The sequence below is a fragment of the Hordeum vulgare genome, chromosome 3H (assembly GCF_904849725.1).
Source record: "Hordeum vulgare subsp. vulgare chromosome 3H, MorexV3_pseudomolecules_assembly, whole genome shotgun sequence".
Taxonomy (NCBI): Eukaryota; Viridiplantae; Streptophyta; class Magnoliopsida; order Poales; family Poaceae; genus Hordeum; species Hordeum vulgare.
Window position 1 is genome coordinate 572,669,268 of NC_058520.1, and position 14,840 is coordinate 572,684,107.

The 14,840-nt window shown below is 45.8% G+C and overlaps 1 protein-coding gene across 1 annotated transcript; it reads left to right on the top strand.

The window, feature by feature from the left end:
* The first annotated feature begins 12,437 nt into the window (after nucleotides 1-12,437).
* On the top strand, nucleotides 12,438-14,482 carry LOC123440694 (probable histone acetyltransferase HAC-like 1). Its single transcript, XM_045117250.1, has 5 exons — nucleotides 12,438-12,834; nucleotides 13,033-13,165; nucleotides 13,279-13,459; nucleotides 13,844-13,932; nucleotides 14,022-14,482. Exons 1-5 carry the CDS (start codon nucleotides 12,704-12,706, stop codon nucleotides 14,244-14,246), a joined length of 759 nt encoding a protein of 252 aa, XP_044973185.1. The 5' UTR covers nucleotides 12,438-12,703; the 3' UTR covers nucleotides 14,247-14,482.
* Nucleotides 14,483-14,840: the final 358 nt, after the last annotated feature.

A 14,840-nucleotide genomic window follows, 5' to 3' on the forward strand; every position in this document is an offset into this window, starting at 1 on the left:
GCACACTCAGCACGATCATCGTTCTCCCCTTCTTTGATTCACTTAAGTACCATGTATGCAAGTTACGCATATTTGTTGGGAGATCATCTTTGCTCACCAAAGGCTCACCCATGACAAACTTTGGCTTAAGGGCTACCACAGCCTTGGGTATCTTGTCGTCTTGGGAAGACAGCAATTCTTCAACCGAGATACCACATTGAGCAGCCAACTCCTTTGATGTTTCTAAAGCTAGCCCCTGCACCGGAGGGGGAACATTCTCGGTTAACACCTTGAGGGGTGGGATCGACTGTTTGGCCTGTTGTCCAAGCTAAGGAACGTCTGATTTTTTCTTGCTTGTAGTTGAACTGCTCTTTTTCACTTCCTTCTGCAATGTGCGTGTATAGTCATCAGGCTTATGGTGTAAGGCATAAGGTCTGATAGGAAGATTACCAGACGTACCTTTGGGAGGGGCGACCGTTTGCGCTTTGGGGTGCTCTGTGGCTTAGGAATCGTCGGCGGAGCGTTCTTGGTGGCACGCTCCCGCTTAGTATCCGGAGCGGGCGGCGGTGGAGACGGACGACCCAAGTCCGACGGCGGTGATCGAGATCTTCTCTTTTTCACTTCCTTCTGCAATGTTCGTGTATAGTCATCAGGCTTATGGTATAAGTCATACGGTGATGGAAGGGTCGTGAAGTATTTTGCAAATGCTATTTGCTTCTAGGTGTATTCCGGGCGGGGCTCGGGTTCCTTCTTTTTCATCTGCGCATCATGATGTTCCTTTGCTATCCTGGCGTTTTCCTCGGGGGTACGATCATAAGGTCCGATAGGAAGATTAGCATGACGTACCTTTGGAAGGGGCGACCGTTTGCGCTTTGGGGTCCTCTGTGGCTTAGGAATCGTCGGCGGAGCGTTCTTGGTGGCACGCTCCCGCTTTGTATCCGTGGCAGGCTCAGGCTTTGTATCCGGAGCGGGCGGCGGCATTGCGTTCTTGGTGGCACGCTCCCGCTTTGTATCCGTGGCAAGCTCAGGCTTTGTATCCGGAGCGGGCGCCGGCGGAGCGTTCTTGGTGGCACGCTCCCGCTTTGTATCCGTGGCAGGCTCAGGCTTTGTATCCGGAGTGGGCGGCGGCGTTGCGTTCTTGGTGGCACGCTCCCGCTTTATATCCGTGGCAGGCTCAGGCTTTGTATCCGGAGCGGGCGGCGGCGGAGCGTTCTTGGTGGCATGCTCCCGCTTTGTATCCGTGGCAAGCTCAGGGTTTGTATCCGGAGCGGGCGGCGGCGGAGCGTTCTTGGTGGCACGCTCCCGCTTTGTATCCATGGCAGGCTCAGGGTTTGTATCCGGAGCGGGCAACGGCGGAGCGTTCTTGGTGGCACGCTCCCGCTTTGTATCCGTGGCAGGCTCAGGGTTTGTATCCGGAGCGGGCAGCGGCGGACACGGACGACCCAAGTCCGGCGGCGGTGATCGAGATGGACTCGTGTTGTGCTGGCCGACGTCATGTGGAGGTCTTGGAGGTAATGGAGGTGTAGGTGACCTGCGACGACTCGGAGGCGGTGTTGTCCTTGGGGCCGAGCCTGGAAGCTTGATGTAGTTCTTGTCCCATAGGATGACTCAACCCAGTACTTCTCCGAGTGTCCTCTCATCTTCGGGTCCAGCTATGTCGAGCTCCATATCATTAAACCCCATCATGATTTCATCCACCCCGACTTTAGCAAAGCCAGCTGGAATCTCACGGCCATGCCAGTGTGCATTAGGGCCAGAAGGTAAAGCTTGTCTGACGGCCACCTTCATGGATATGTTCTTGAATTTCTGATGAAGTTCACATGATGTTGAATCCTTGATTCCATCCACGGGGTAGCCGGGACCGCCTTCTATCATTCTTCGTTCATCGGCGGGCGGGGCCTCAGATTCAGCCATGCTGCTTTTCCGCTTAAATGGGGCGCCGGTAATATCAAGTGCAGGATCTTCCTGGCACGGTACTCCTCTAAGCTCATCAATCTGCTTCTATTGCTCGTTAATCCTGGCAAGCAACTCGTTGAACTTGTCATTCTCCTCATCCTGCTGCCGCTTCTTTGCTCTCTCTCGGTTTCTGTAAGTGTCTTGGTATCTGGCAAACCCAAGCCACCACGGGTAAGATGGACCGAAGCCTCGCGTTCGTCCTCCATGTTCGTCATTGCCGAGGACCAGTGTGAGCAAATCTTTATCTCTATCTGCAGTGAACTTTCTTTGTCCCTCCTTAATTTCTTTCAGTATCCTTTTCCAATTCTCCCTGGGTATCCTAAGATTGTCATTGCAGATGAGGTCCCCTGTTTTTTCGTCGTACGACCCACCATGCACAAGGAACCAATTTCTTGCTCTCAATTCCCACTCATCACGGAGTGGTTCAGGTACGATGCCTTTATCTATCAGATCTTGCTCTTTCTTTTCCCACTTTGGGATGGCAGTCTCATAGCCCCCTGGCCCCAGCTTGTGGTGATATTTCTTCTTGTCGACATTTATCTTGTTCTTTTCTGATAATGCCTGGGCATCTTCTGACTCCTTGTACTCTTGAAATTCCTTCCAGTGATTCGCCTGCTTGGCTAGATACCCCTTGAATATTGGCACTTTCTTTGTCTTCAGATAGTTTTTCCATAACTTCTTCTTCCAGCTACGGAACAGTTCGGCCATCTTCTTTAGAGTCCACTGCTTGACTTTGGCCCTCAGTTTGTCTGCGGCGTCTTCATTCTCACATTCTGGCAGGTTGAAATGTCACATGAGATCATTCCAAAGATTATCTTTGTACCTTTTGGCGACATAGTCACTATCGGCTGCCCCTTTGCGCTTGTTCCACTCCCGAACGCTGATCGGGACGTGATCCCTAACGAGAACTCCGCATTGCTTCTTGAATGTGTCAGCAGCATTCTTAGGAAGCTTGGGTTTACCCGTAGGCATTATCACCTCAAAGGTGTAATGCGTCCGTGCATCCAACTTTCTAGTCGGGCCTCGTTTTGTAGATTTGCTCAATGTGGAGGCCTAAGAGGGAGAAACATTCGTCAAATAAATGTATATGTATACAATATAGAGCTATCTCCAATATTTTTCACATATTACAAGTGATTGTCGAACTTCATATGTATACCTCGCCGGACTTTATTATTTCTTCACCGGCTTCTCCACCGGCTTCTCCATTAGTGGAGCTATCATCTTCTCCATCATTGGACCTATCTCCTGCCCCATCGGCTTCATCTTCGTGTCGCTCGACCTCCATTCCATATCCGGAGTCGTTTAGATATGACGTCGGAGATTCAGCTGGTTCAACATAGGGGTCGTCTTTGATTATATCTTCGAGAAGTTCTTCCTCTTCGAGGTTCCTGATATGTGGATCCATAGTTCTGCAAAAAACGGACATTTGATTAACTAATAAACTAACAAACTATATAAGAGGGGTTGGAAACTTCAAAGGCTCGTTTTATATAGGAGGACCTTTAGTCCCGGGTCTTGGCTAGAACCTAAACTCTAAAATACCAGCCGGGCGGAGCCGAGTCCCGGACACTTAAGCATATACAATAGCAAAATTAAACTAGTTCTATTAATTTTCTTGCTAAAAATAAACTATTAACACTTAAGCATATACAATAGAAAAATTAAACTATTAACACTTAAGCATATACAATAGCAAAATTAAGCAATAATCTAAGAACACTATTAACACTTAAGCATATACACTATACAATAGCAAAATTAAATGACAAAAAAAATAGTTCTTCTTCTTGTAACCCTAAACTAATTTTTCCTCTTCTTCTACTTCTTCTTCTATTTTTCCTCTTCTTCTCCTCTCCTCTTCTTCTATTTTTCCTCTTCTTCTCCTCTCCTCCTCTTCTTATTCTCCTTTTTCTTCTTTTCTTCTCCTCCTCTTTTTATTCTCCTTTTTCTTCCTTTCTTCTCCTTTTTCTTCCTTTCTTCTCCTTTTTCTTCCTTTCTTCTATTTTTCTTCCTTTCTTCTCCTTTTTCTTCCTCTCTTCTCCTTTTTATTCCTTTCTTCTCCTTTTTCTTCCTTTCTTCTCCTTTTTCTTCTTTTCTTCTCCTTTTTCTTCCTTTCTTCTCCTTTTTCTTCTTTTCTTCTCTTTTTTCTTCCTTTCTTCTCCTTTTTCTTCTTTGCTTGTGCTGGCCGGAGTGTTGGGGAGGAGGGGGAGTGGGGCTTACCGGCCGGAGGTGTCGACGGCGCGCGGCGAGCAGGACAGCGGCGGCGAGCAGGACGACGGCGACGGCGAGGAGGACGGCAGGACGGCGGGCAGCCTAACGGCGTCATCGAGTTCGTCGCTTGCCGCGCCGGGCAGGAGAACGAGAGGAAGAATAAGAGAAATGGACGATTTGGGTTCGAAATTTTCTAACTCCCGCTTATACAGGTGGATCTTTAGTCCCGGTTCGTGGCTCAATCCGGGACTAAAGACCCTTTAGTCCCGGGTGGAGCCACGAACCAGGACTAAAGGCCCTTTTTCGGCTGACCAGAAGGCGAGAAGCAGGGGCCTTTAGTCCTGGGGCGTGGCTCGAACCGGGACTAAAGTCCCCCCTTTAGTCCCGGGTGGAGCCACGATCCGGGACTAAAGGCCCTTTTTCGGCTGACCAGAAGGCGGGAAGCAGGGGCCTTTAGTCCCGGGGCGTGGAAAGAACCGGGACTAAAGTTTTGCCTATATAAACCCTCGCCCCTGCCCATCATATCCCCTGTTTTTTGGTTGTTGAAGTGTGACCATGCCATGCTCTTGCCACTCTAGTTCATGCACATGACGTGTTCGATGAAATGCTCGAGCCACTCTACTTAAGCTTTCTCCTCTCCAAGCTCGACCTCCAAGCTTCATTTTCCTTAATATTTGTCTAGGTTTGGCGTGCACCAACTGCGAGCACCACCGTGGTGAGCCTCTTGTTCTTATCTTCTTTTTAAAATTAAAAAAATCTTACTTGTATGATTTACATACATACTTGTATAAATTACTCACTTTCATTATTTTTTGTTATTATATAGTGCGATGGTTTTGGTATCCGCCTCCGTCGGCCCTCGTCCTGTCTATGATTCAGATGTGGTATATATTATCTTTTATAACTATTTGTTTTATTTAGTGTTTATGATAATTATGACATATATTTTTTTAATCTAGGATGTATGTGAACCGGAAATTCCAACCCACATAAAAATTCTTGTCGAGAAGTTAAATTTGGTTGAAAAAGAAAACAAATACTTGAAGAAAAAATTGAAAATAATTGAGGATAAGAATATGGAACTGGAGTTGCATGTCGCCGATGTCATCGATGATCGCAAGATGAAGATCGATGCGATGCGGTTGAAGATGGATGCAATGCGCTTGAAGATGGATGAAATGCGCTTGAAGATTAGGAATATTAGAAAATATGCCATTGATAAAGAGGCTTGGTATCATTATGATGTTGGTTCAATTGTTACCTTAGTTGAGATTTTGATCGCGTTCGTTGTTGCATTTAAATGTTTTACATAGTTGTATGTTGTTTTATGAGAGAACTTTATGTATTTACTTTTTGCAATAATAACATTTGATCACTACTGTTCTTTGGCTTTAATGTGATGATGAACTTGTATTAATTTGGTCATATGTTCTGCAATGGTTTTTTGATATATTTGATTTCATAATAGAGATGAATCGCCAATAATAATATTTAATTTCATAATATGGTTTTTTGAACTCCATACTTTTTGACTTCATTTGGTATATTTCGTGGATTTACTTTTTTTTTTGAGCTAGTTGACCCTGATATTGAAAAGCACTACAAATGAACTCTGAAAATGTTGAAAGTTGGCATGCTATCATCATTTCACCCACATAGCATGTGTTAAAAAGTTGACAGGGCTACGACAAAAACTGAATGCACTTCGTGTACAAAACGGACAATTTCTCTCGAAGTATCAGGGTTTCGAACGAGAACTCATCTCTTACAAAGGGATTTCATTTTTGTGAACTTATTTGAACTCCATTCTTTTTGTGTGTTCAAAATGCACCATTCAAAGGCACAACACAAAATTTCAACAATTTCTGACTTCATTTGGTATATTTCGTGGATTTACTTATTTTTTTGAGCTAGTTGACCCTGAAATTGAAAAGCACTACAAATGAACTCTGAAAATGTTGAAAGTTGGCATGCTATCATCATTTCACCCACATAGCATGTGCTAAAAAGTTGAGAGGGCTACGACAAAAACTGGATGCACTTCGTGTACAAAACGGACAATCTCTCTCGAAGTATCAGGGTTTCGAACGAGAACTCATCTCTTACAAAGGGATTTCATTTTTGTGAACTTATTTGAACTCCATACTTTTTGTGTGTTCAAAATGGACCATTCAAAGGCACATCACAAAATTTCGACAATTTCTGACTTCATTTGGTATATTTCGTGGATTTACTTATTTGTTTTGAGCTAGTTGACCCTGAAATTGAAAAGCACTACAAATGAACTCTAAAAATGTTGAAAGTTGGCATGCTATCATCATTTCACCCACATAGCATGTGCTAAAAAGTTGAGAGGGCTACGACAAAAACTGGATGCACTTCGTGTACAAAACGGACAATCTCTCTCGAAGTATGAGGGTTTCGAACGAGAACTCATCTCTTACATGGATAATATGAAAATGAAAAGTGTTTGAAATTTAGTACGTTCCATACATGCATTACATAAAAGGTTTAATACATTATTACATTATTGCACCAATATTCCTATCTATTATTTCTGTTTTCTTGTGGGTCGTAGCCATGGAGAATCTTCATCATTCAGTAGGATGCTTGGGTCAGTTTTCACTTTGAAGGGCGGAATTTCATGAAACATATTATAATCTTCTGACATGTCTGTCTTGTCATCTACTCCCACGATGTTTCTTTTCCCTGAAAGAACTATGTGGCGTTTTGGTTCATCGGATGATATCTTCTTTTGCTGATTTCTTTTTCTCGTTAATGTAGACATGTCCTTCACATAGAAAACCTCAGCGACATCATTGGCTAGGACAAATGGTTCGTCCATGTACGCAAGATTGCTAAGATCCACTGTTGTCATGCCGTACTTTTGGTCTACAACTAACCCGCCTCCTGTCAGCTTCACCCATTTGCACCGAAATAAAGGGATCATAAAAGTAGGTCCATAGTCATGTTCCCATATCTCCTCTATGTACCCGTAATATGTTTCCAAACAGTGCCCATTCTCGTCTGTTGCATCAAAGCGGACATCACTATTTTGGTTGGTGCTCTTTTTATCTTGGGCAACCGTGTAAAATGTATTCCCATTTATCTCATACCCTTGGAGAGTACTTATAGTCAAAGATGGTGGCCTGGCCAAACAGTACAGCTCATCTCCAACGGTGTCGTCATTCATGAGATGTGTCTGCAACCAACTGCCGAAAGTCTTCTCGTGTTCTCCTTTAATCCAAGAGTCAGCCTTCCCCGGGTTTTCGGAGCGTAGAATATTCTTGTGTCTCACGATATACGGAGCCACCACGGTGGAATTGTGTAGAACTATGTAGTGTGCTTGAGAGAAAGAATGCCCGTCCATACATACTTTTGCTTTCCTTCCTAGTGTGCCTTTTCCTGTCAGCCTACCCTCATACCGAGATTCAGGAACACCAATCGGCTTAAGGTCAGGAAGAAAGTCCACACAAAACTCAATGACCTCCTCTGTTCCATAGCCCTTGGAGATGCTTCCTTCTGGCCTAGCACGGTTACGAACATATTTCTTTAAGACTCCCATGAACCTCTCGAAGGGGAACATATTGTGTAGAAACACAGGACCGAGAATTCTAATCTCTTCGACTAGGTGAACTAGGAGGTGTGTCATTATATTGAAGAAGGATGGCGGGAACAACAACTCAAAGCTGACCAGACATTGGACCACATCAATCTGTAACCCTGATAGACTTTCTCGATCGATTACCTTCTAAGAAGTTGCATTGAGGAATGCACATACCTTCACAATTGCCAGGCGAACATTTTCCGGTAGAATTCCCCTCAATGCAACCGGAAGCAATTGCGTCATAAGCACGTGGCAGTCATGAGACTTTAGGTTTTGGAATTTTTTGTCTTTCATATTTACGATTCCCTTTATATTCGACGCGAAGCCTGTCGGGACCTTGATACTGAAAAGGACTTCAAAGAAGATTTCCTTCTCTTCCTTAGTAAGAGCGTAGCTGGCACGCCCTTGAAACTGCCCTGGATGCATGCCATCTCTTCCTTTATGATGTTCCTGGTCCTCCCGTGCTTCCGGTGTATCTTTTGACTTCCCATACAAGCCTAGGAAGCCTAGAATATTCATGCAGAGATTCTTCGTCAGGTGCATCACCTCGATTGCCGAGCGGACCTCATGGACTTCCTAGTAGGGTAGCTCCCAAAATATAGATTTCTTCTTCCACATGGGTACGCGCTTATCAGGGCCGTTAGGAACAGGTTGGCTGCCAGGACCCTTTCCAAAGATTACTTTTAAATCTTTGACCATATCAAATACTTCAGCACCAGTACGGATGACAGGCTTCCCCCGGGGTTCTGCCTTGCCATTGAAATGCTTGCATTTTTTCTATAAGGGATGCTTGGGCGGAAGAAAACAACGATTGTATGGATACACATTCTTCCTACAGTTGTCGAGATATATACTTTCTGTCTGATCCAAACAGTGCGTGCATCCATTGTATCCCTTGTTCGACTGTCCTGAAATGTTACTAAGAGTAGGCCAATCATTGATGGTTACGAAAAGCAACGTTCGAAGGTCAAATTCCTCTTGTTTGTGCTCGTCCCACACACGTACACCTGGTTCGGCCCACAGCTGTAAAAGTTCATCAACTAATGGCCTTAGGTACACATCAATATCGTTGCCGGGTTGCTTTGGACCTTGTATAAGCACTGGCATCATAATGAACTTCCGCTTCATGCACAACCAAGGAGGAAGGTTGTAGATACATAGAGTAATGGGCCAGGTGCTGTGGCTGCAACTCTGCTCCCCAAAAGGATTCATGCCATCTGTACTCAGACCTAACCATAAGTTCCTTGCGCCAGCTGCAAATCTCGGGAACTCTCTCTCGATTTTTCTCCACTACCGACCATCAGCGGTGTGCCTCAACTTATCGTCTTTCATACGATCTTCCATGTGCCATCGCAACAACTTCGCATGATCTTTATTTCTGAATAGACGTTTCAACCGTGGTATTATAGGAGCATACCACATCACCTTGGCAGGAACCCTCTTCCTGGGTGGCTCGCCCTCAATATCACCAGGGTCATCTTTTCTGATCTTATACCGCAATGCAGTGCATACCGGGCATTTATCCATATTCTCGTACTTCTCACCGCGGTAGAGGATGCAGTCATTAGGGCATGCATGTATCTTCTACACGTCTAATCCTAGAGGGCAGACAAGCTTCTTTGCTTCGTACGTGCTGGCGGACAATTCGTTCTTTCTTGGAAGCATCTTCTTCATCAGTACCAGCAACTTTTCGAATGACGAGTCAGTCACACCGGTCTCTGCCTTCCACTTCAGCAATTCCAGTGTGCTACCCACCTTCTTCTGGCCATCTTCACAAGTTGGGTACAACAATTTGTTGTGGTCCTGTAACATCTGCTCGAACTGCAACCTCTCCTTTTCTGTGTCGCAACCTCGCCGTGCATCAGAAATGACCCGGCCAAGATCATCAGCGGGCTCATCTGGTTCCCATTCTTCATCCTGATCTTCTTCTTCATTGTCTTCCATTGCGGTATTAGCATACTCAGGGAACATAGATCGGTAGTTGTCATCATCGTTCTCTTCTTCTTCATCATCGGCTTCCATCATAACCCCTCTTTCTCCGTGCTTGGTCCAAACATTATAGCCCGACATAAAACCGGACCGAAGCAGGTGGCTCTGAATGACTCTTGAGGAAGTGTAATCCTTCTCATTCCTACATTCAACACATGGACAAAACATATAGCCACCACCATGCTTGTTCGCATCGGCTGCATCTCGAAAAGAATGCACACCTTCTCTGTAAGCGGCTGTGCGTCGATCACCGTACATCCATGGATGGCTCATCTCTGCGTTATACGACAGTATATCAAATACAATCACGATCCTAAAAATTAGTACCGCACGGTCTAAACGAGGAAATATAGTTGCTAACCTTTTAGAATAAGTAGAAATAAAGAGGAAGAGGTTTAAGCGTGGCTCGGGCATCTCATATCGTAGTTGTGTTCGGTGAACTGAAGCGGCATCGCTCTAACACACATTTCAACAAACACCTCTAGTGCATCAAAAAAAGTGGAGAGCAAGCACCCACCCACAATCCTCCATCCAAGAAAAATGTAACGAAGAGGGGAGAGGGGGGCTATGCTATATATAGGCAGAGGACTTTAGTCCCGGTTTGAGACACAAACCGGGACTAAAGGTGGCGCACATGCGGGCTGTCCAGCGCGTAGCCCTTTACTCCCGGCTTGGGACACGAACCGGGACTAAAGGCTCCTTACGGGCCGGGACTAAAGCCTCGAGGGAGGATATGAGAATTGGGGCGACGTGGCCGGGCCTTTAGTCCCGGCCCAGAGGCCGGCCGGGACTAAAGGGTCCAGGCCAAAGGCCCGTTTTCTACTAGTGATACCATGTGTGGAGGCAGGATGACGTGACCAATTAGTCCACCGAGCATATTTGATTAGAAAGAAGAGAGCCCATTGCATAACAACTAACAAACATCAAAATTATGGTGGTCAGGCCTGAGTAGATGGCCGTTATAGGTGATACAATAGTCACAGGTGTTTTCATTTCTACAACAACTCACTGTAACAAGTAAGCATGACTACCTATTTGAGTTATAATACTGCGGTAAAAAACAGGATTTTCCCAACAGAAATATATGACCGCCGTATGATGGAGTGACTGATCAGGCCTAAACCACGAGACTAAGAAAACAAGCCTTACTATACAATCAGTCGATCACATAATCAACACGACAACGACAACCAACGACCGCACAAGTTTCACTTCCATTGTCTCGTGACAGGCTCCTAAGCCATACCTAGAATCAATTCGGTCACAACAAGAGGCTTCAGTTGGAATCTCCCCTTCGCACCAACCAGCTCTAATTCAACCTGTTGGTCATCATCAGGGACTGGCAAGTCGTAAGTCAAGCAGAGCGAGAAGGGGGAATAAAATAGGGAGAGAAGAGGAGTTGTCCGGCTCACCGGGACAGCTTGATCGAGAGGGTGGTTGTAGCGGCAGCAATCCCCATAGCCGCAGGCCCCCGTGGAGAGGTAGTAGACGTAGTTGGCCGTAGGGGAGCAGTGACAAGGGACGACGCGCCAGGGAAGCAGGGTTGCAGGGGATCGGAGTATTGACGAGGGACGACGCTCCGGGATGGAGGGTCGCAGGGGTGTGGTGAGGGGCGGCGTCCCAGGACGGATGATTGCAGGGGAGGGTGTGCGACGACGCTTCGGGGTGTAGATCGGTCGAGGGGCAGCGGGAGGCGGCTGACGACCGGCGGCTGGCGTGGGAGCTATACGATCGAGTAGAATAGGGTAGACTGGGGACAGGGAATGACCTAGATTAATCGTAAAGCCAACTTGGGCCGGGCTATATAAAAGACTGAGTTAGTGCATTGGGCTTTATTTGGTTGTAATCATATATAGTGCAACGCATATGCTATCTTGCTTATATCCGTATCTATTGTGAAATTTGCAACAAACGGTTAAAACGTTGTAGGATATGTGTTGCTTTATAGGGGGTATCCTTGTAGTGAACAATTCTCCACCACGGGTGCCACCTGCCACATCGATCGAGATGCTTCATGATCTGTCCACCACACCTTGTCCCCATCACTCCTTCACCGATGGATCCGTAGTCGCTAGTGTCGCCATGTTTGTGAGGGATAGGAGAGGGAGAGATAGCGAGGGAGGGGAGTGACAGAGGAGTGATGCGCTTGCGTTGGGCCGACCTAGTCACTTCGGACAGAGCCGTTAACGGTGCACCCTCACCGCCGTCGGACCGCGAGGACCAACCATGTCAAAGATATGCTCAAAAATGGCTTAGTATTTTTTGCCACTATCAAATTTTCGGTTCAAAATGTCACTTTTTGTAAAGTCGTGTTTTTTCGCAAGTCGTGACACAAAAGTGATGTTTCTGTTCATTTAATCCGGTGTCTCATGCTACCATCTACAAAAATAACGTCACCCTCTAAAAAATAAACAAGATGGAAAAGTTTGCGGGACATGAGGGTAAGGGTTTGTGTGCGTGATTGGGCCTACCTATCGCCGCATGGTGACCAAAGGCAACAGGGCGATGATTTTTGTCAAGATCCAATGGTCAACCCTACCCGGTGATGTCGTGACGTGAGAAGATAACGATGTACTCGAACGCCGCTTCGCGATGAGTGTGACGCCCCCCTTGCTAGAGACGACGACAAAAAGCTATCCGGATAAGGGAAGTTTGGTGTGAGTGGGCCCATTTATCGGTGTTTATTATGTGCTTGTAATGAAAAAGGAAGGGATGCTAAATAAAAACGTTTGTGAACACCTTGCCTCTTCCCTGCGTTCCCATCCTGCTCAACGTCTCTTCTCACCCAAATTCTCCAGTTCCCGATCGAAATCAACGTGGATTCGATCGATCTCATCGTACACCATACACTACAAGTGCCCAAACTTGCTCTTCTAGAAACCTTCGCCACACCAGCCGGCCTCACGTTTTGATTGCGGCTAGCTGCAAAGGTGAGCGAGGGGCAGGAGGCCGGCTTAGATGAATCGGTTAGTCGGCAGTGGCATTGGCAGCGCAGACGTGCCACCGCCGCAGCATCAGCAGATGGAGGATGTGATGGGCCTCAGCGATCCCATGCTACTGGAGCTGCGCAACAATTACCGCCAGAGGATGTACGTGCTTTACTGCTTCTATCTCCGTAGAAATTTATGTAGGATGTAGTGGTGTTCACTAGTTCATCAATCCGTGATTTCAAGTGTATATATAATTATATATATGCTCTAAATAGTGGAGTAGTAGAATCAAGTTTGACACAGCACTGAGGTTTACAACAAGGAGTACTATTTATTTCCTTGTTCTTGAATTGTCAGAATTGAGTATGCAAGAAAGGCGGTAATTGCCAGATTAGATGCACGATCGAGGACACCAGCTGACTGGCAGCGGCGGCTGCCTGAACTTGCTTGGCGGGTCGAGAAAGTCTTGTTTGAGAAACACCCCAATAAGGTGCGCGATGTTTACTTATTCTTTTATAGCCCTGGTCCATGTCCATCTCAAAGGCTACAAGTAAATCGTTGTCTCATCATTTTTCGTGATGACACCTCCTGTTGTTTCTGCAGAGGGAGTACTACAACATGACGAATGGACCAGTTCAGACACATTTTGAGTTTGCTGTCACAGCCGCGCTTGCTCAGATTCAGAGGCAAGAACATGGACGAAACCAGCAAATGTCAAGGCAGAGAGCATCTCCCACAGCCTATGCTCCTGGGGGCATGATCCCGGCACCTGGTGTCACGCAAGGTGCTTGCAAATCGTTGAATACTTTTTTTGACAGACAACATCTGGTGCAATCTTGGTTCTCCATCCATAGTGCCAGCACCCGTACCTTGCTGCAAATTGCATATAATGTTTTACTGAGATTCTGCAGTTAGCTTAAAGATATAAGTAAAATTTTATCCTTAAAGATCCGTCATCAGAAATTAGCTGTACATATCTTCCTTCCGATTCTTAATTTCCCTTTTGCTTGGCATAACTTATGAACCAGAACTGAGATATCAAAATGTTCATTGCCAGTGACCATGTAGTATATGCTATTCAGTGTTAGAGTTTTATGCTAGCTAGCTAGTGTGCCCTGTAAATCATGCTTCCAATTTATTAGCTTAGTTTGTGTTGCTTTCTTTCCAGGGGAAGCCCCCAACGAGCATGTGAACACGGTACTATCTCTGGGAATAAACTCTAGTGATGCTCACTCGGAAGTGTCCAACAGCCTCTTGGTAAGATACTAAGAACTGTACACTGCACTTCAGCAGTATCATGTTACAATAGTTTTATCAGCTCATCACTGCTACCCGTGGCAACGCAGGCAGTCTGTGCACCTGTTAATAAGGAGGTCTCAAAGGAACCAAAGTTCAGCTGTCCATTCTGCTTCGACGAGCTGGTCGATGCGTCATCGACTAACTGCGGCCACATCTTCTGCCTGGAATGCATCAAGACCTCCATCCAGGCTCAGAATAGGTGCCCTGCCTGCTGGAGGGCACTCACCATGAACAGCTTCCACCGGGTCTACCTCCCTGCTACGATGGACTAAATTGATTCTATCTGAAGTATAATTCACAGGGTTATCGTTACCATATCCAACTTTGTACCCGGGAGGCGTGTTACCGACCGAGCCTTTCTCGTTTGCATCCATCGCTTCTAAATAAACTGTAGTCGATCTATTCCTGTGGGAAATCGAAACCTGTGCTTGCTACCGTTAAAACATATTGTCTGATCATTAAGGTATATGTGGTTGTTTGCATGCTTTACAGTATGGCATGACATATATTTGAAGATTTGGTCTTGCGTTGTCACCGTTTTCTTTTAGTATCAGAAGTCACAACCTTATTAATTGGTAAGTGTTCTGGCGGTACAATCGCTAAGTGACATTGGGCGATGAGCAACTCCTTAGCGAGCACTTCTTCGGGAGCCTTCCAGCGATCACCCTCGCGTGCCCCACTTGGCGCATTCTCAGCCGTCGTCACGTGTCGCATTCGTTTCCTTCGTATTTTGCTTTTTTTTTTTTCGCACATGTTTTCCGCTTTTTGGAGTGGTTTTTTCGGTTTTTTGGTGTTCCGGTTTTCACAGGTCTTTCGTAACTTTTGGACCTAAAGAAATTTTATTTTTTTTTATGAAAAAAACCGTG

What these genes read in the sequence shown, in the direction of transcription:
- LOC123440694 (XM_045117250.1), top strand. Translation starts at nt 12,704, where the DNA reads ATGAATCGGTTAGTCGGCAGTGGCATTGGCAGCGCAGACGTGCCACCG. An exon ending in AACAATTACCGCCAGAGGAT is followed by an intron (nt 12,835 to 13,032) that starts GTACGTGCTTTA and finishes TTGAATTGTCAG; the next exon opens with AATTGAGTATGCAAGAAAGG. An exon ending in AAGTGTCCAACAGCCTCTTG is followed by an intron (nt 13,933 to 14,021) that starts GTAAGATACTAA and finishes GTGGCAACGCAG; the next exon opens with GCAGTCTGTGCACCTGTTAA.